Genomic DNA, 14,607 nt, shown 5'->3' on the forward strand with positions numbered 1-14,607 from the left:
ACAAACTGGACTGCAGATAAATTCACATAAGCACGTAGGGTAGTTCCATGAAAATGGGTTATACAGTCTTTCGGTCAAACACAAAAACAACAAAACCTGTACACAAACCCACAACTAAACAGGGCGCCTTGAGTAGAAGGTGTAGACCTTCCGACTGCACGTGCTGCGTATATGGGCTGTGCCCGCGAAGGTTTGGTAACTTTTACGAGCGTGTGCGGGGTATGAGAAAGTGGGCGGCTTCCAGTAGAAAGCAGCAACGCGGAGAAACGCTCAGCTGAATTAGCGCTAAGCCGACCTTGTTGCGCAGGCCTAAACCGGCGTGACTAATGTCCCACCTCGGGCAAAACCAGATGGAGAACTGCTCCAATCTTGGCCAGAAACGCCACCTCCTCCACGTACGGAGGACACAGGAGCGCTAACGTGCGCCATTTATATTCACCCCCAAAAAAAAAAGCTTCTTCGGTTAATGGAGGGAACATGGCCGCCGGATCCAGAGTCGGCTATAATAATAGAGCAGCGCAGGACTGATCTCACATTTGGTTACATTTCTCAAGTGAGAAAGTCATACAACGTGTCATTTCTTTGACCCAGTTCTTTTCTCGCAGACACGGGGAAGTGACAATGAATAATATCCTAATTACGGAACAAAAGGGTGCGGAAGGAGAAGGACGGGACGGAAGAATTGAGCGAGGAGATAGGAGTGAAATGAGGACGTGGGGAGACGCGTGCAGTCATGTGATGGGACGGGGGGGAGGGGGGAGGAGCTAAGTGCTAATGAGAGACAGGGGAGGGTCGGAGCGAATGGTCGTCGTGATGGAAATCTGGTATCCCGGGGGGGGGTTCTGGGACACACCCACCGTGATGGTGCTGGTCGCAGGCGGGCTGTCCGGGCGAGGGCTGGGCCGGCTGGGTGGGAACCTCCACGCCCTCGGCCAGCAGGGAGGTGCTGCTCAGCTGCCCCACCGGCGGGGGCCAGGGCAGGTCCTTGATGACCTTAATCTCTACTGCTAGCGGCACAGGGTCGGCAGGTCCCAAAGCACGGGGGGGGGGGGGACACAGAGAGAGGGAGAAAGAGAGAGAAAGAGAGAGAGAGAGGGAGAGGGAGGGGGAAGAAAGGAGAGTGAGAAAAACAGAAAGGCAAGGACCAACCCAGAAAGGCAGAACTTCAGCGTCGCCTGAGGAACAACAAAGGTCTCAGAACCAGACAGAAGAAGGAAAAGAAAAAGCTTTGCACTCATTTCTATTGTTTTCCATTGTATCTCTTCCTCTTACACAGCCCCTTTTACAAGGTGTCATGCTAAGTGATTAACTATTACCTCGCGCAGATTTTCAATGACTTCCAAAGGAAGTGCTTCTAATTAATCATGAAAGAGCCTCGGCCAATTAGCCGCGAGCGTTCGGAGAGGGGCCGAGAGGTGACGCCGCCGATCGTTTCCCCGGAAACACGAGCGCCGTCACCCCGAGACGTGACGCCGCGACGCTCGGCGGCGGCGGGTTTTCACGGAGAGCAGGGCCCTCCGCTGCGAGGAGGGGCCGCGCAATCAATCCTGACGCGGCGCGCCTGTCAAATCCTTCCCCCCGCGCCTCGGCCCGGCGCTCCCGCCTCAGAGCTCCGCCCGGCGTCCGCGTCGGCGCGGGTTTCGGCCCGGGGACTTGATTTACACCGCGCGTCTTTTATTGGAAGTCGCACTCCGGCTAAACGGAGGAGGAAGCGGCCGTAAATAAAGACGGAGATAGAGGAAGGCTCCTCTTCGTTCGCCGGCCCGGGAAGCGTTCGCCGCGGCGGCGGCTAATAAAGAGGCAGCGGGAGTCGAGGCTTTGAGCGCGCAGAGAGACCTGCGGAGGGAACAGGATACCCAGTCAAGCTATCGAGTCAAACAAGAGTCCAGAAATCAACTCCACTTATAATTCACTCACTCTTTAACTCAGCCAAACAAAGAATGTTCTACATTACATTACAGGCATTTAGCAGATGCTCTTATCCAGAGCGACTTACACAACTTTTTACATAGCATTTTACATTGTATCCATTTATACAGCTGGATATATACTGAAGCAATTCCAGTTAAGTACCTTGCTCAAGAGTACAACGGCAGTGTCCTTACCCGGGAATCGAACCTACAACCTTTCGGTTACAAGCCCAGTTCCTTACCCACTGTGTCACACTCCGTCCAAGAACAAGGGGAAATAAACGGTAACACCACAAAGCTGGCTGACCCAAACTTAAACCAGCCTCGCTTCAGTGACAGCCAGACAGACAACGTATCCGCCGTACGCCACCGGAATTAAACCGAAGGGTAAAAAAAACCTCCCCAAAAAAACTGCACGTTTTGAAATCAGCGCCGCCACTCATTTCGAGTCGAGCGCTACGCCAGACTCGCCACGGGGCTCAGACGAGAGCAGCCCGCCGCCGCTGGCTCAGAACTGACAGGCGCGGAGTCGGGCGCGAACGGGGCGTCCACGGCGTGCCCGGGAGACGGCCGCGGCGTGCTAAAATTCGCCCTAGTTTTTTTGTTTTTTTTGTTTTTTTGGTCCCGGGAAGGAATTTGCGGGAGTCTCGGCGGAACACGATAACGAAGGAAGACGCCGGCTCGCGAGACGGAGCGAAGGGGGGGGGGGGGGGAGGGGGGAAGGAGAGATTACGCGACGGCGAGCGGATAAGGAGAAAGCGGGGTGCCTCGGGCGCCGAGGCCGCGGTCGGCTCGGGGCTCCTCTCGGTGACAGCGAGACCGCGGCGCGGAGTCGCGGCGAGGTCAGGCTGCCAAGAACACTCGAGCGCTCTGACAGCTAAACTAATAACTCCGGCTTCTGGAGGAGTGGGGGTGTGGGGTGGGGTGGGGTGCGGTGGGGTGGGGTGGGGTGGGGGGGAGGATGTATAGCCGGGAGCTTTTTTTTTGCCGCCACGATCACTGCCCTCGTTCACATTCCCCTCAGCAGATTAGCGCGTAGCTGTTTCGGGAGATGGGAAGCCGCTCGCGGGCTCTCTCTCTCTCGCAGAGGAGCCGGTTCGCGCAGGGGGGGGCCCGCGGCGAAGCCTCGAACGGAGCTCGCCCATTTCCCCCCCCCCCTCCCCTCCCCCCGGCTCCCTTTGAGCCATTAAGCCAGCACGTTGCTCTTTTTCACCCAAATATTGTCAGCGAACGGGCGCTTTAGCAAGCGCGATAGCGGCTCGGCTTTAGCCGTCTGTTAAAGCTCGGAAGAGCGTCCCTTAATTCGGGAGCGCCGAGGCAGAATTGCGCAGTGAAAGGCAGACGCGCCTAAGCTCCAGGTAATATCTTCCTCTCAACTCCGGGCAGAAGTGGAAATAATTGAGGCACGCAGGGGAAATCTCTCGGAAGACATAACATGACCCCCCCTCACCCCACCACCCCCCCACCCCCGTCTCTCAAGGCCCTCCGGAGGACTTTGATGTGATACACTAATAAAGTCGCAGAAATACCCCGCCTGACACCGGCCTTCGCTGGATCGGCCAATGAGCGACGCTGCCCAGTCGGTGAACCCTGAGCGACCCGCGCGCTTCGTCAAAGAACGACCAACCCCCCCCCCCCCCCCCCCCCCCCCCCCCCCCCCGCGTAACCATTATCTGCTATTAGCTAGCGTGCCATCCTCCGCTGGTTCATGGTCGACCCGGGACCGTGACCCCCCCCCCCCCCCCGTCGCGACGGCGAGGTTTCCCGTGTCGCCCCGGGCCGCTCGACCGCCCCCCTCCCGGGCCGCTCCTTCCCGCGCGGAGCCGGTTGGGGGGGGGGGGGGGCGGACCTCCGATTGGGCAGGTCTGACATTACACTGTTATTTCCCCCGAGTGGACAGAGCCGTAAAAACAGCGCGCGGAGCGATGTGACACAACGAACGGACTTGGGCGAATTGCACACATTTTTTACCGGCCTTCGCGGCTCCTGTCTTGCAGGGCACCGTCGGCCGTTAAGAAAGCGGGAGCGGACGCACTCGAGGTCTCTGAATATGAGACGGCTTTATTACGGCAGAGGTGAAGGCGGGGACCACGGGCGTATTAAAGCACGTCTGGTCAACGCGCCGCCTGTTACTGCATTCAGCTTTAACGTTTTAATACCTCCTCGCGCAAACCAACAGACCGTGGAGGTTTTAAGAATAAGATGACCCCAACACTTTTCAAATGGGGCGGGGGGGGGGGAGGGGGTGACCGGTTGAGGAGTTGAGTGGTTTTCATTACACTAGCCTCCCAACATCTCGCCCCAGTAGACTTTCATGGTTTCCCGGCTGCAATATTCAGGGACTTCTGTGAAAAATGAGACAGTGTCGTTTTTTTTTTTTGGGGGGGGGGGGGGCACATGGACGCAGCGGTTCCCCGTGACGGTCGGCGTTACGGCGATATCCAGGCCCCCGTCGGTGGGCGGGCATTTAACGGGCGGCCGCGCGCGAGCCTGCGGCTAATTGCCGGCCTCATCCGCCGCCTGTCGACGGGCTGACGTTCCCGCCGGCGAACGCAAAGACACCTCCGAAAACCGAGCGGGGAGTTTGTTTCTCCTCTCCCTTTGTTTTTTCGCTTCGGAGACGATCGTCCGTTTCAATTTTTAATTAGTCAGTAATAAATAATTACTGGTAATAATGTCGTCAAATAAATCACACGCGCACGCTTGTTTGCACTGACTGGCATTTAATTTTTGTTCTGCTTAATTCAGCTCGGCTAATTGCATGCATATGCAAAATAAGTTGCCGGATGGCGACATATATATGCAGAGTTTCGCAAGAAACAGAATAGCTTTGAATAATAAAACAGCTGCTCCGACAACTTCTGCTTCCTCCGACTTGGATTAGGACGCCACAATAACCAGAACACAATTAGACAAGAGGCAAATGCCGGTTTCAGCAGAATCTCCGTCGCACCGCAGACTTCCCCCAATACGATGTCGGTCCTTTAGACGAAGTACAAAAAAAAACTGGTTCTGCATAAACAAATAAAAACGTGTAATGGTAAATGGTAAATGGTTTATCCAAAGCGCTTTACAATTGATGCCTCGCATTCACCAGAGCAATTAGGGGTTAGGTGTCTTGCTCAGGGACACTTCGACATGCCCAGAGCGGGGATTGAACCAGCAACCCTCCGACTGCCAGACAACCGCTCTTACCTCCTGAGCTATGTCGCCTCGCCCCGTGTCAGACGTGCCCGGTCCGTGAGGGGTCGTGACATCATTTTCTGCGAGCTCTCCAGGAAGGAGCAGTTGACCGGTGGAAGACCAGCAGGGAGGAGGAGGGGAGCGGTGGTCAGTCCATCTCCGGGGGGGGGGGGGGGGGGGGGGGGGGGGGGTGAGGGGGGGTGGGGGGTGGAGGGGGGCGTTGGGGAGACTGACCGAGACTGCAGGGGAGGGACTGCGGGTCTCGGGTTCAGCCAATGTGTCCGAGGGAAGATAAGCGGGAGGAAAAAAAAGGCAGGGCTTTAAAAAAAGGCGGAGGATTGTTTACGGCCCCGTGAAAGAGGCCTGTCAGGGAGGTTATCAACTCCGAGACGACAGGGGAAATTAAAAACAGGTTCCAAGTGACAGCGCGGTGACGGCTCCGGGTTCTGAAGGGGGCGGGGGGGGGGGGGGGGGGGGCGAGGGGGGCGAGGGGGGCTGGCGGTGGGTACGTGGGCAGTCAGTCTTCCTCTCTCAGAAATCACTTCGGCGCACAGCGATCTGACTCAGTGATTCGGCTTCAAGGCAGCGGCGCGACCTTGGGAGAATTTGGGCCCGGTTGAGTCGTTCGCTCAAACGAGGCGCGCTCCAGCTCCTGGGACTTCAAGCGCTTGAAGTGTAATTTAAAAAAAAACCTTGAGCCGTGTTGCGCTCCAGGACCGGGGACCGAGGAGCGTGTACTACATACCTGGCCCTTATATGGCCCCAGGCTAAGAGCGTGGACCTCGCTGGCCTGGGTCCAAGTTAATGGATCAGACAGCCAGAGGCCAGGGCAGATTAAGCACCGCCGTTTCTCAGCCACAATGTCCTCCCTGGCCTGCCTGTCTGTGCTACACATGATGGACACAATCACAGCAGTACACACACACACACAGATACACACACTGACACTAAGACAGACAGACAGACACATACACATAGCAATACACACGCACACAGATATACACACTGACACTAAGACAGACAGACACACAAACACACATACACACAGCAATACACACGCACACAGATATACACACTGACACTAAGACAGACAGACACATACACATACACACAGCAATACACACGCACACAGATATACACACTGACACCAAGACAGACAGACACACAAACACACAGCAGTACACACACACACAGATATACACACTGACACTAAGACAGACAGACAGACACATACACATACACACAGCAATACACACGCACACAGATATACACACTGACACTAAGACAGACAGACACAAACACACATACACACAGCAGTACACATGCACACAGATATACACACTGACACTAAGACAGACAGACAGACACATACACATACACACAGCAGTACACATGCACACAGATATACACACTGACACTAAGACAGACAGACAGACACATACACATACACACAGCAATACACACGCACACAGATATACACACTGACACTAAGACAGACAGACAGACACATACACATACACACAGCAATACACACGCACACAGATATACACACTGACACTAAGACAGACAGACAGACAGACAGACAGACACATACACATACACACAGCTATACACACGCACACAGATAAACATGCACAGACACACAAACAGTCACACAGCAATACACATGCACACAGATATACACACAAAAACTAAAACAGACACACGCAGCAAAAACATGCACACAGATATGCACACAGACACAGAGACAGACACACGCACACAGCAATACACACGCACACAGATATACATTCACAGAAACAGACACACAGACTGACATGCACACACGCAGACACGCACAGAAACACACACACCACACCCCCCCCCCATCCCCTTCCCTGCAGAGAGGCCCTTGTTCACCGTGTCACATTCTAATGCATCTTTGTCTCCCCTCTTCTCTCTCCCATCCATCTATGCATTTGGGGTGGAGGGGGAGTGGGGGGGGGGGGGGGGTGGTCTTAGGGGAGGGGTGCGCGATGGTAGGGGGTCAAACGGGCAGATGAGTGATTAAAGTAACCGCGTGTAAACAACCCCGGCAAGCCGCAACGGGAGCGGGGATTTGCATTATATTGCATAGCTGTCAGGAGATAAGCCCGAAGTGATTCATAACATCGCAACAGCGAAGCTCTTCCGCGGCTGGACGAGGGCTGGCTCTTCAGCGACGTCCTCGCACGGCGCAGACAGAGCGGCTGGCGACGATACCGGACTGGAAGATGAGGACGCGACACCGCAGGCACACGCGCGTAGACGACGTGCTCAGGTGACACACCCATACAAGTTGAGAACGCAGCCGGTACAACCAAAGGTACGGGAGGTGTTGTTCATGGCCGCAGGGGGTACACGCTTAGGGATACCGGCCATCTTGTGCAGGTGGACGCCGCACAAATGGTGACAGCCAAGGCAGGTTTCCCTGTATTCGCGTACCACTAAACACCCATTTCCTGGGCAATGTTCCAAAGGCTTTTGTAACAGGGTTACGAGCTGCCATTTTACCGGTCGCCCGGAGCCAAAGACTATGCGGATCTGGGATAACACTCATGCTTCTTATTTATAGAGCAAAAACCGTTATCAGGCCAGAATACAAGCTTAACAAACAGGGGGGAATGACCAAAGGCATCCTCCGTCCATGCAATCCTATCAATACATGAAAAGCAAAAAGGGATAGTTATGACACTACAGAACATTGACAAATACGGCGGCACACAAAACATTAGCCAACCAGCGGCTAGCTAACTATTATACTAGCTGGTGCTACAACACCAATCTTTTTTTTTTTTTTTAAAGTGCTGACCACTCAAGAATAAAAAACTATAAACAAAACAAACCGATTAAGGTGTTTCCCAGAAACAACAAAGGGCTTAAGGTGCTTAAGTCATAAGTTGAGATTTGTGAAATTCTGCTTTGACTAGTGGCCGTCACTGCATCAATAAAGCAGCATCATGGCTGCCGGCCGCATGGTGCAGATCACTATGATGCAGAGGTAATACAGAGAAGTGTGAAAAGGAGTACCACAACATTCACCTTGAGCTGCTTCAATGGGCTTTAACTGAAAAGGCAAAAGGGCAGATGCAACACTGATGACAACATTTTACTCACAGACCAGACAACAGACTGGCTTTGGACACTGAGTATCAGACCCTAACGCTTTTGTGTATTTTTTGTAAAAAAAATTTTAAAAATACAAATAAAAAATACACATTTGATTAGAAAAGCAACGACAGAGCCGGAGCCAATGTGAATGCAGTTCTCTGAGAAATAATTATACATGTCAGAAACAAAGAAGAGCTCAGTGGTTTTTTTGGACAGATGTCAAAGACGTCTGGAAGAATGCTGAATATTTTGTTTTGCAACAAAAAAACCAAATCAATATCCCAGCCCTTCTCGAATAAGCAATGTGATCAAGAAGACAGTCCAATTTGACACTGAAAGCAGAGCACGAGAAGCCTGAGGTAAACCAAAGCACACAAATAAGACTCCAACTTCAAGAACAACCTGCCTTCATTACCTCTGTAATGTGCTGAAATCATTTTTGCATAACATCAAATTAGTTGTCATCAAGGCACATCACTAGCAAAAATCTTTCATGAATACAAAACAAACTACACATTCACTGGAGAATTAGTCAAAAGGAAACTCTGCAAAACAAAAATTCATTTCAAAGAAAGTCTTAGTCAAGCCATTAATATACAATCAAACGCCACTGCAAAGCTAATAAATAAATTAGGATGAAATTACAGAAGAAATTTTTTATCACAAAGTAAGAGCAAAAAAACGAACTAAATGCATTTATCTTTTAACACATGCAAATGCGTGTATGCACATACGGACAAGCACAGGAACAGAATCACACACACACACACACACGCATGCGCATGAACGCACAAGCACAAGCACACACACACAAGCACACACATCCATAGTGGTCTAAAGTAGTACACACAGATGCACCAGCAGACATGCAAACACACAGATGGGTGACCACACCATACCATCCTGCCCTCCCTCACCTCTGTCCCAAGGAACCTTTTTGAGACAGAAGCTATTTCCTTTTCTTTTTTTTTTTTACAGAGAGAAGTAAGTGACCTTGCAGTCAGATCAATACATAAAAAAGCAGAGCCGCTCGCGGAAAAAAAAAACAAGGCAAAAAAAAAAAGAAGGAAAAACAAAAAAACAAAAAAAAACGGAAACGATTCACGCGTTTAAAAAACGCTTATAAAAATCGATGAAAGGCGGGCTTTGTTCGGCGTCAGTTTTCTTCCTGGAGCACACAAAGCCCGTCTCTCTCCACAAACAACCCGGCGCGTTCGGCGCTGGCTCCGTAAGCAAGGTCGCCGCTGCCGCCGCCGCCGCCACGCATTCTGCGTTTTATGCGCCGGTGACACACTGACATCCACACAAAGGCGCGGGCCTGTTTAGGAAAACGGTCACGCCAGAGATGCACAAAACAGAAGGAGTCTAAAATGTAATTCACAAATGCTAAATTTGTATGGTTTTTTTAAGAGCGGGGGTGGGGGTGGGGGGGGGGGGTTGTGGTGGGTAGAATATAAATAATTCAAAATACAAGCCAGATCACTCGACTGTAATGTAATGGGAACCGGGGGCCGAGGTCAAGTCCGTTTAATTCTGTCAATTAGGGAAATGAATTGAAATTGCGACTCATTTTATCTCATTGAGAAATCTTCATCTGACATTGAGATTGATTCATGAATTCAATTCATTAAATGTAATTAAATGGAAATGACCCAGACCTTACGGGAACAAAAAAATTCCAGAATAATTGGTAAACACACGCACGCGCACACACACACACACACGCATGCATGCACGGGCATGCAACACAGAATAAAAAAATTCTGTAATATATGTAGCCTAGTACTTAGGACAGAACTTAGTTTGTACTCTTTTGTAGGCCATGGGTTAAGTCTGTGGTCGTATTTGTGAAGGTACTGCTTTAAGCATCTCTGAGCTCTTACCTGTGAAGGTACTGCTTTAAGCATCTCTGAGCTCTTACCTGTGAAGGTACTGCTTTAAGCATCTCTGAGCTCTTACCTGTGAAGGTACTGCACTAAGCATCTCTGAGCTCTTACCTGTGAAGGTACTGCTTTAAGCATCTCTGAGCTCTTACCTGTGAAGGTACTGCTTTAAGCATCTCTGAGCTCTTACCTGTGAAGGTACTGCTTTAAGCATCTCTGAGCTCTTACCTGTGAAGGTACTGCACTAAGAATCTCTGAGCTCTTACCTGTGAAGGTACTGCACTAAGAATCTCTGAGCTCTTACCTGTGAAGGTACTGCTTTAAGCATCTCTGAGCTCTTACCTGTGAAGGTACTGCACTAAGAATCTCTGAGCTCTTACCTGTGAAGGTACTGCACTAAGAATCTCTGAGCTCTTACCTGTGAAGGTACTGCTTTAAGCATCTCTGAGCTCTTACCTGTGAAGGTACTGCACTAAGAATCTCTGAGCTCTCACCTGTGAAGGTACTGCACTAAGAATCTCTGAGCTCTTACCTGTGAAGGTACTGCTTTAAGCATCTCTGAGCTCTTACCTGTGAAGGTACTGCTTTAAGCATCTCTGAGCTCTAACCTGTGAAGGTACTGCTTTAAGCATCTCTGAGCTCTAACCTGTGAAGGTACTGCTTTAAGCATCTCTGAGCTGTGAAGACCATCCCTTAAGTGCCCTGCCTTTGTGCTTGTTTGTCTCTGTGCTTGTAACCGCACAGGCTTCTGCTCTCGTAATTGCACAGGCATCCCTGAGCTCGTAACTGCGCGGGTGTCTCAGCTACCGTACCTGCGCTTGCACCCGCGCAGTCGTTCTGCACCCGTGACTGCGCAGGTGTCCCCGCGCTCACGATCTGCTCTTGTACCTGCGAAGGCCTTGGAGATCCGGTCCTTCTTCCACTCCCAGGGCTGGTCGTACTCCTCGGGGGGCCTCTCGTCGTCCTGGGGCAGCCGGCTCTCCCGGGGGCAGGGGGGCCGCTCGGGGTCCGAGTCCCCCCCGTTCTCCTCCGGCTCGTAGGGCGTGTCGTACAGGGGCAGCTGCCGCACCGGCCCGTCCTTCGGGGCCCGCCCGCCGCGGATCTCTGCGGGGGGGAAAGAGGAGAGGAGGGGTCGGCGTCAGGGTCGCTCGGGGTTACGGACGCAACGCGGCGACGTCCGCGCGCCGGCGACGGCCCAGAACTCCGCCGCGCCACCTCATCACAAACAGACGGTTCACTTTCAGTTTGGCAGCGACGCACGCGTGCGTCAACCTGGTTTAGCCACCCTGACGCACGCGACACCGCGACGGCCAGCGACGGCCTGTGGAAAACGCTAACGCGATTCATATTTTATGCGCTTCCAGTTTTCGCGGGTCTCTCTGGATGACAGCACCTGCTGAATGAATGCTAATGTTTCTGGACGGAAGCTACGCTCCCGGTGCGCAGCCGAAGACGGAAGAGATGCCTTCACTGCGACCGCAGAAACAGGTCCGATGCGTCTAGTCTACGCACCGCACCGGGGGGGGCAACAGCTGCCGTTTCCAGATGCGCCTCGCCGACCGATCCAAGCTGGCACCCCGGACCGGCTTATTAGCGGCCTAAGCAGATTTTTTATGGCGGTTTTTTTTTTCGCGGTATCCGCGTTACCTTTCGGACTCTGTCACCCGCCTAATTGCCCCTGCCCCGCGCCGGAACGGCCTTACTCGAGAAGGGGCTTTAATCTCGACGCGACTCCTGTGTAAAATAAAAGGCTCGCGACGATTAGCGCTCTGCGGTTTGTGATGAATCTCTATACTGCGGCAATCAGCGGAAAACTACCTGCGCGGCGCGACTCTTTAAACGGCAACAGCTGCTGTGACGTGGGAAAACGGGTTTATGAACAAGAATCCGCAGAGCAGAGGAGTCGAGACATCGATTTTTTTAATTTGGCGTCTTTTTCCTAATGCGCAGATCCCACCGCCTAGTCGAGTGAAATGTCTCCCGCGCGTTAATCGCTGCCGCTCTACGCCGCTCAACCCCCCCCCCCCCCCCCCCCGCGGCTCTTTTGGGAAACGTCCCGACTTCCGTCCCCGCCCCTCCGGAGCTTGCTGGGACCCCGTGAGGGAAGGAGGCCGCTCCTGCGGATCGTCCCGGTCTGCGAGTGTCAGAGAGGAGGGCGGAGAGGGGCAGAGTCCGCGGAGGTGACCACCGATGACCACCTGCGACCGCAACTGGAGCGTCTGCGAGACCCGGTTCAATTTCAACAACCTGGCGACAGGTAGAATTTCTGGCAGACATTGCCAAACAGCTGCAGATGTACAGTATATGCGTATACTGTATAAGTACTGTTTGTGTGTGTGTGTGTGTGTGTGTGTGTGTGCGCGCGCGTGTGTGTATAGGTGTGAGTGTGTGCGTCTGTGTGTGTGTGCGTGTGGGAGCGAGACAGAATATATTCGATTATCTCCCTATACATCTCCACCGCCTCTCTATCTCTCGAACCCAGACGAGACACTCAGACAGAGACGCATACAAATACCCACAGTTTGCAATATTTGGGCTGGAAAAGGGAGAGAGAAATCCATACTCTGCTGGCAGCAACCTCCAACCACCCACCCCCCTCCCCCAACCCCCACCCCCCCTACCCCCACCCCCACCACCACCACCCCCACCCCCCCCCCCCCCCCACCCAACCCCCACCCACCCCCACCGCCACCACCACCACCACCACCCCCCCCCTCCCCCTCCACCCTCCCGGCGCACTCCGCCCTGCCTGCTCCGCCTGCCGGTATGAAGCCGTTAGCAGGCAGCGCCGCCGCGCAGCATCGCGATGCGAGCGGAATGAAATATTACGCCACGCCGCTGCATAATTGCTTCTTAGCTCAGGGGAGCTCTTGCAGAAAAATGAGAAAAGTGTCGGGCCTAATGGACCCTCGCTGTGGGGGGGGGGGGGGGGGGGCTGGGGGCGGAGGTGGGGATGGGGGGGGGGGAGCCTTTAAGTAATCCAGCAGAAGGGGCGACGCTCGGCCCTTTGATCTCTCCTCCGGGAGCGCCTCTCTTGTCGCGGGCCCCCGCCACCACCGGCCCCCGCGAGCAAACGGGCACGTAAAGGGGGGGGGGGGAAGGGGGGGCGCGCGAAAAAAAACGGGGGGAGGGAGTGGGGAAAAAAGTCAGCGGCAGGAGGAAGGAAGAAGAGGTAGAAGAGGAGTGCGGAAGGTTCAGGAAGCGAAGGAAGTGTACGCGGCTTTGTGGGGGGGGGGGGGGCTCTAATTGAGAGCGTGATTTCTAACACAGCCCGCTGCGGTGGATTAAGAGGCCCGGCAGGTCGTCCCCGAGCGATGCGCTCTTTTTTTCGCGAGGAATTAAGAGGTGCGCGGCGGGGCGACGTCCTCTGGCTGCGGCGGGTTCGTCCGCCGGGGCGGCGCCTCCCTACCTGTTGCCGAGTCACGGTTCCCGCTCGTTTTGGACACAAAATGTTACAAAATGAGTATTGCACCGTAACTACCTGTGTTTTTGTAGTTGTTCCAGTGACCTTATTTGTACGAACTTATTGTATGTCCATTTGGATAAAAGCGTCTGCCAAATAAATGTAATTTAATGTAATAAATTGCATTCTAGGAAAGAAATAATATTACATATTGATCTACTGATTGATTATTTCATGTCCTTGGCCCTCAGTGCCCTGTTGGTCCATTGCTGAACCCAACAGGTTCAGAGTTTTGGGGGGTCTGGGGGGGGGGGGGGGGGGGGGTTGGGGGGAGAGAGAGAGCGATTAATGAGCCTAAATGTGCCAGGCAGCAGCTACGCCCCTCTCTCCCTGCCACCCACACTCCCTCACCAGATGTCTTAATCATCTTCTAAAGGGTCGGGGGGAAACTGTACAGTTTTTTACACAATGGCTCAAATGCTATTTTTAATTCTTTAATTATTTGGTTGTTGTTCAGAGGAGATCAAAATTTACACTTGTCACAGGGTGGCATCCTGTTTATAAATGTGTGTGCATCTGTTAGTGTTGTTGCTGACTTCTACTCGCAGCGTTCAGATAAGCGTATAATTTTCTTAATTTTGTTTTTGCCGTTTGTTTTTGTGTTTGTTAATTAGAGAACTTAGTTGTGTGTAGTCACTCAGTAACTGATTTAAGTTGCAGCATATTGTTTTGCTAATTTCGAGTAGTGTCACCTGTAGGTATTCAGCCCTAATGAGCTCATTGCAATTAGGTAATCAGCACCCAGTGTTTATAACTTCAGATGAGGTTTCTTCATCAGTTTGCAACAATCCTCCTTGTTGCTAATCAAATAGGTACCTGGCATGTGTTTGCTGCTGCCCGACTTGTCTTCAACCTTCCCAAGTTCTCTCACGTCACTCCTCTGCTGAGGTCACTCCACTGGCTACCGGTCGCTGCCAGGATCAGGTTCAAAGTCCTGACCCTCGCCTACACTTCAGCCAACAGGATAGCCCCCGCCTACCTACAGGACATGATTCAATCCTACATGCCAGCTTGAGCACTCCACTGTGCTGCAGCAGGG

General features: G+C 52.9%; 1 protein-coding gene across 5 annotated transcripts in view; it reads right to left on the bottom strand.

Moving 5' to 3' along the window:
- The window catches only part of LOC118227547 (SH2 domain-containing adapter protein F-like), a 114,301-nt gene that overhangs the window by 19,141 nt on the left and 80,553 nt on the right, over positions 1 to 14,607 (bottom strand). For 2 of the 5 annotated variants that reach the window (XM_035418111.1, XM_035418113.1), the window contains exons 3-4: positions 10,994 to 11,209; positions 858 to 1,007 (exon numbers count right to left, since the gene is read on the bottom strand). In XM_035418111.1, coding sequence (XP_035274002.1) covers positions 858 to 1,007; positions 10,994 to 11,209 — 366 coding nt within the window. The remainder of the gene's footprint in view (positions 1 to 857; positions 1,008 to 10,993; positions 11,210 to 14,607) is intronic. The other 3 variants (XM_035418112.1, XM_035418115.1, XM_035418116.1) reach the window with 2 other exon arrangements.

This window comes from Anguilla anguilla, chromosome 5, assembly GCF_013347855.1.
Source record: "Anguilla anguilla isolate fAngAng1 chromosome 5, fAngAng1.pri, whole genome shotgun sequence".
NCBI classification, from domain to species: domain Eukaryota; kingdom Metazoa; phylum Chordata; class Actinopteri; order Anguilliformes; family Anguillidae; genus Anguilla; species Anguilla anguilla.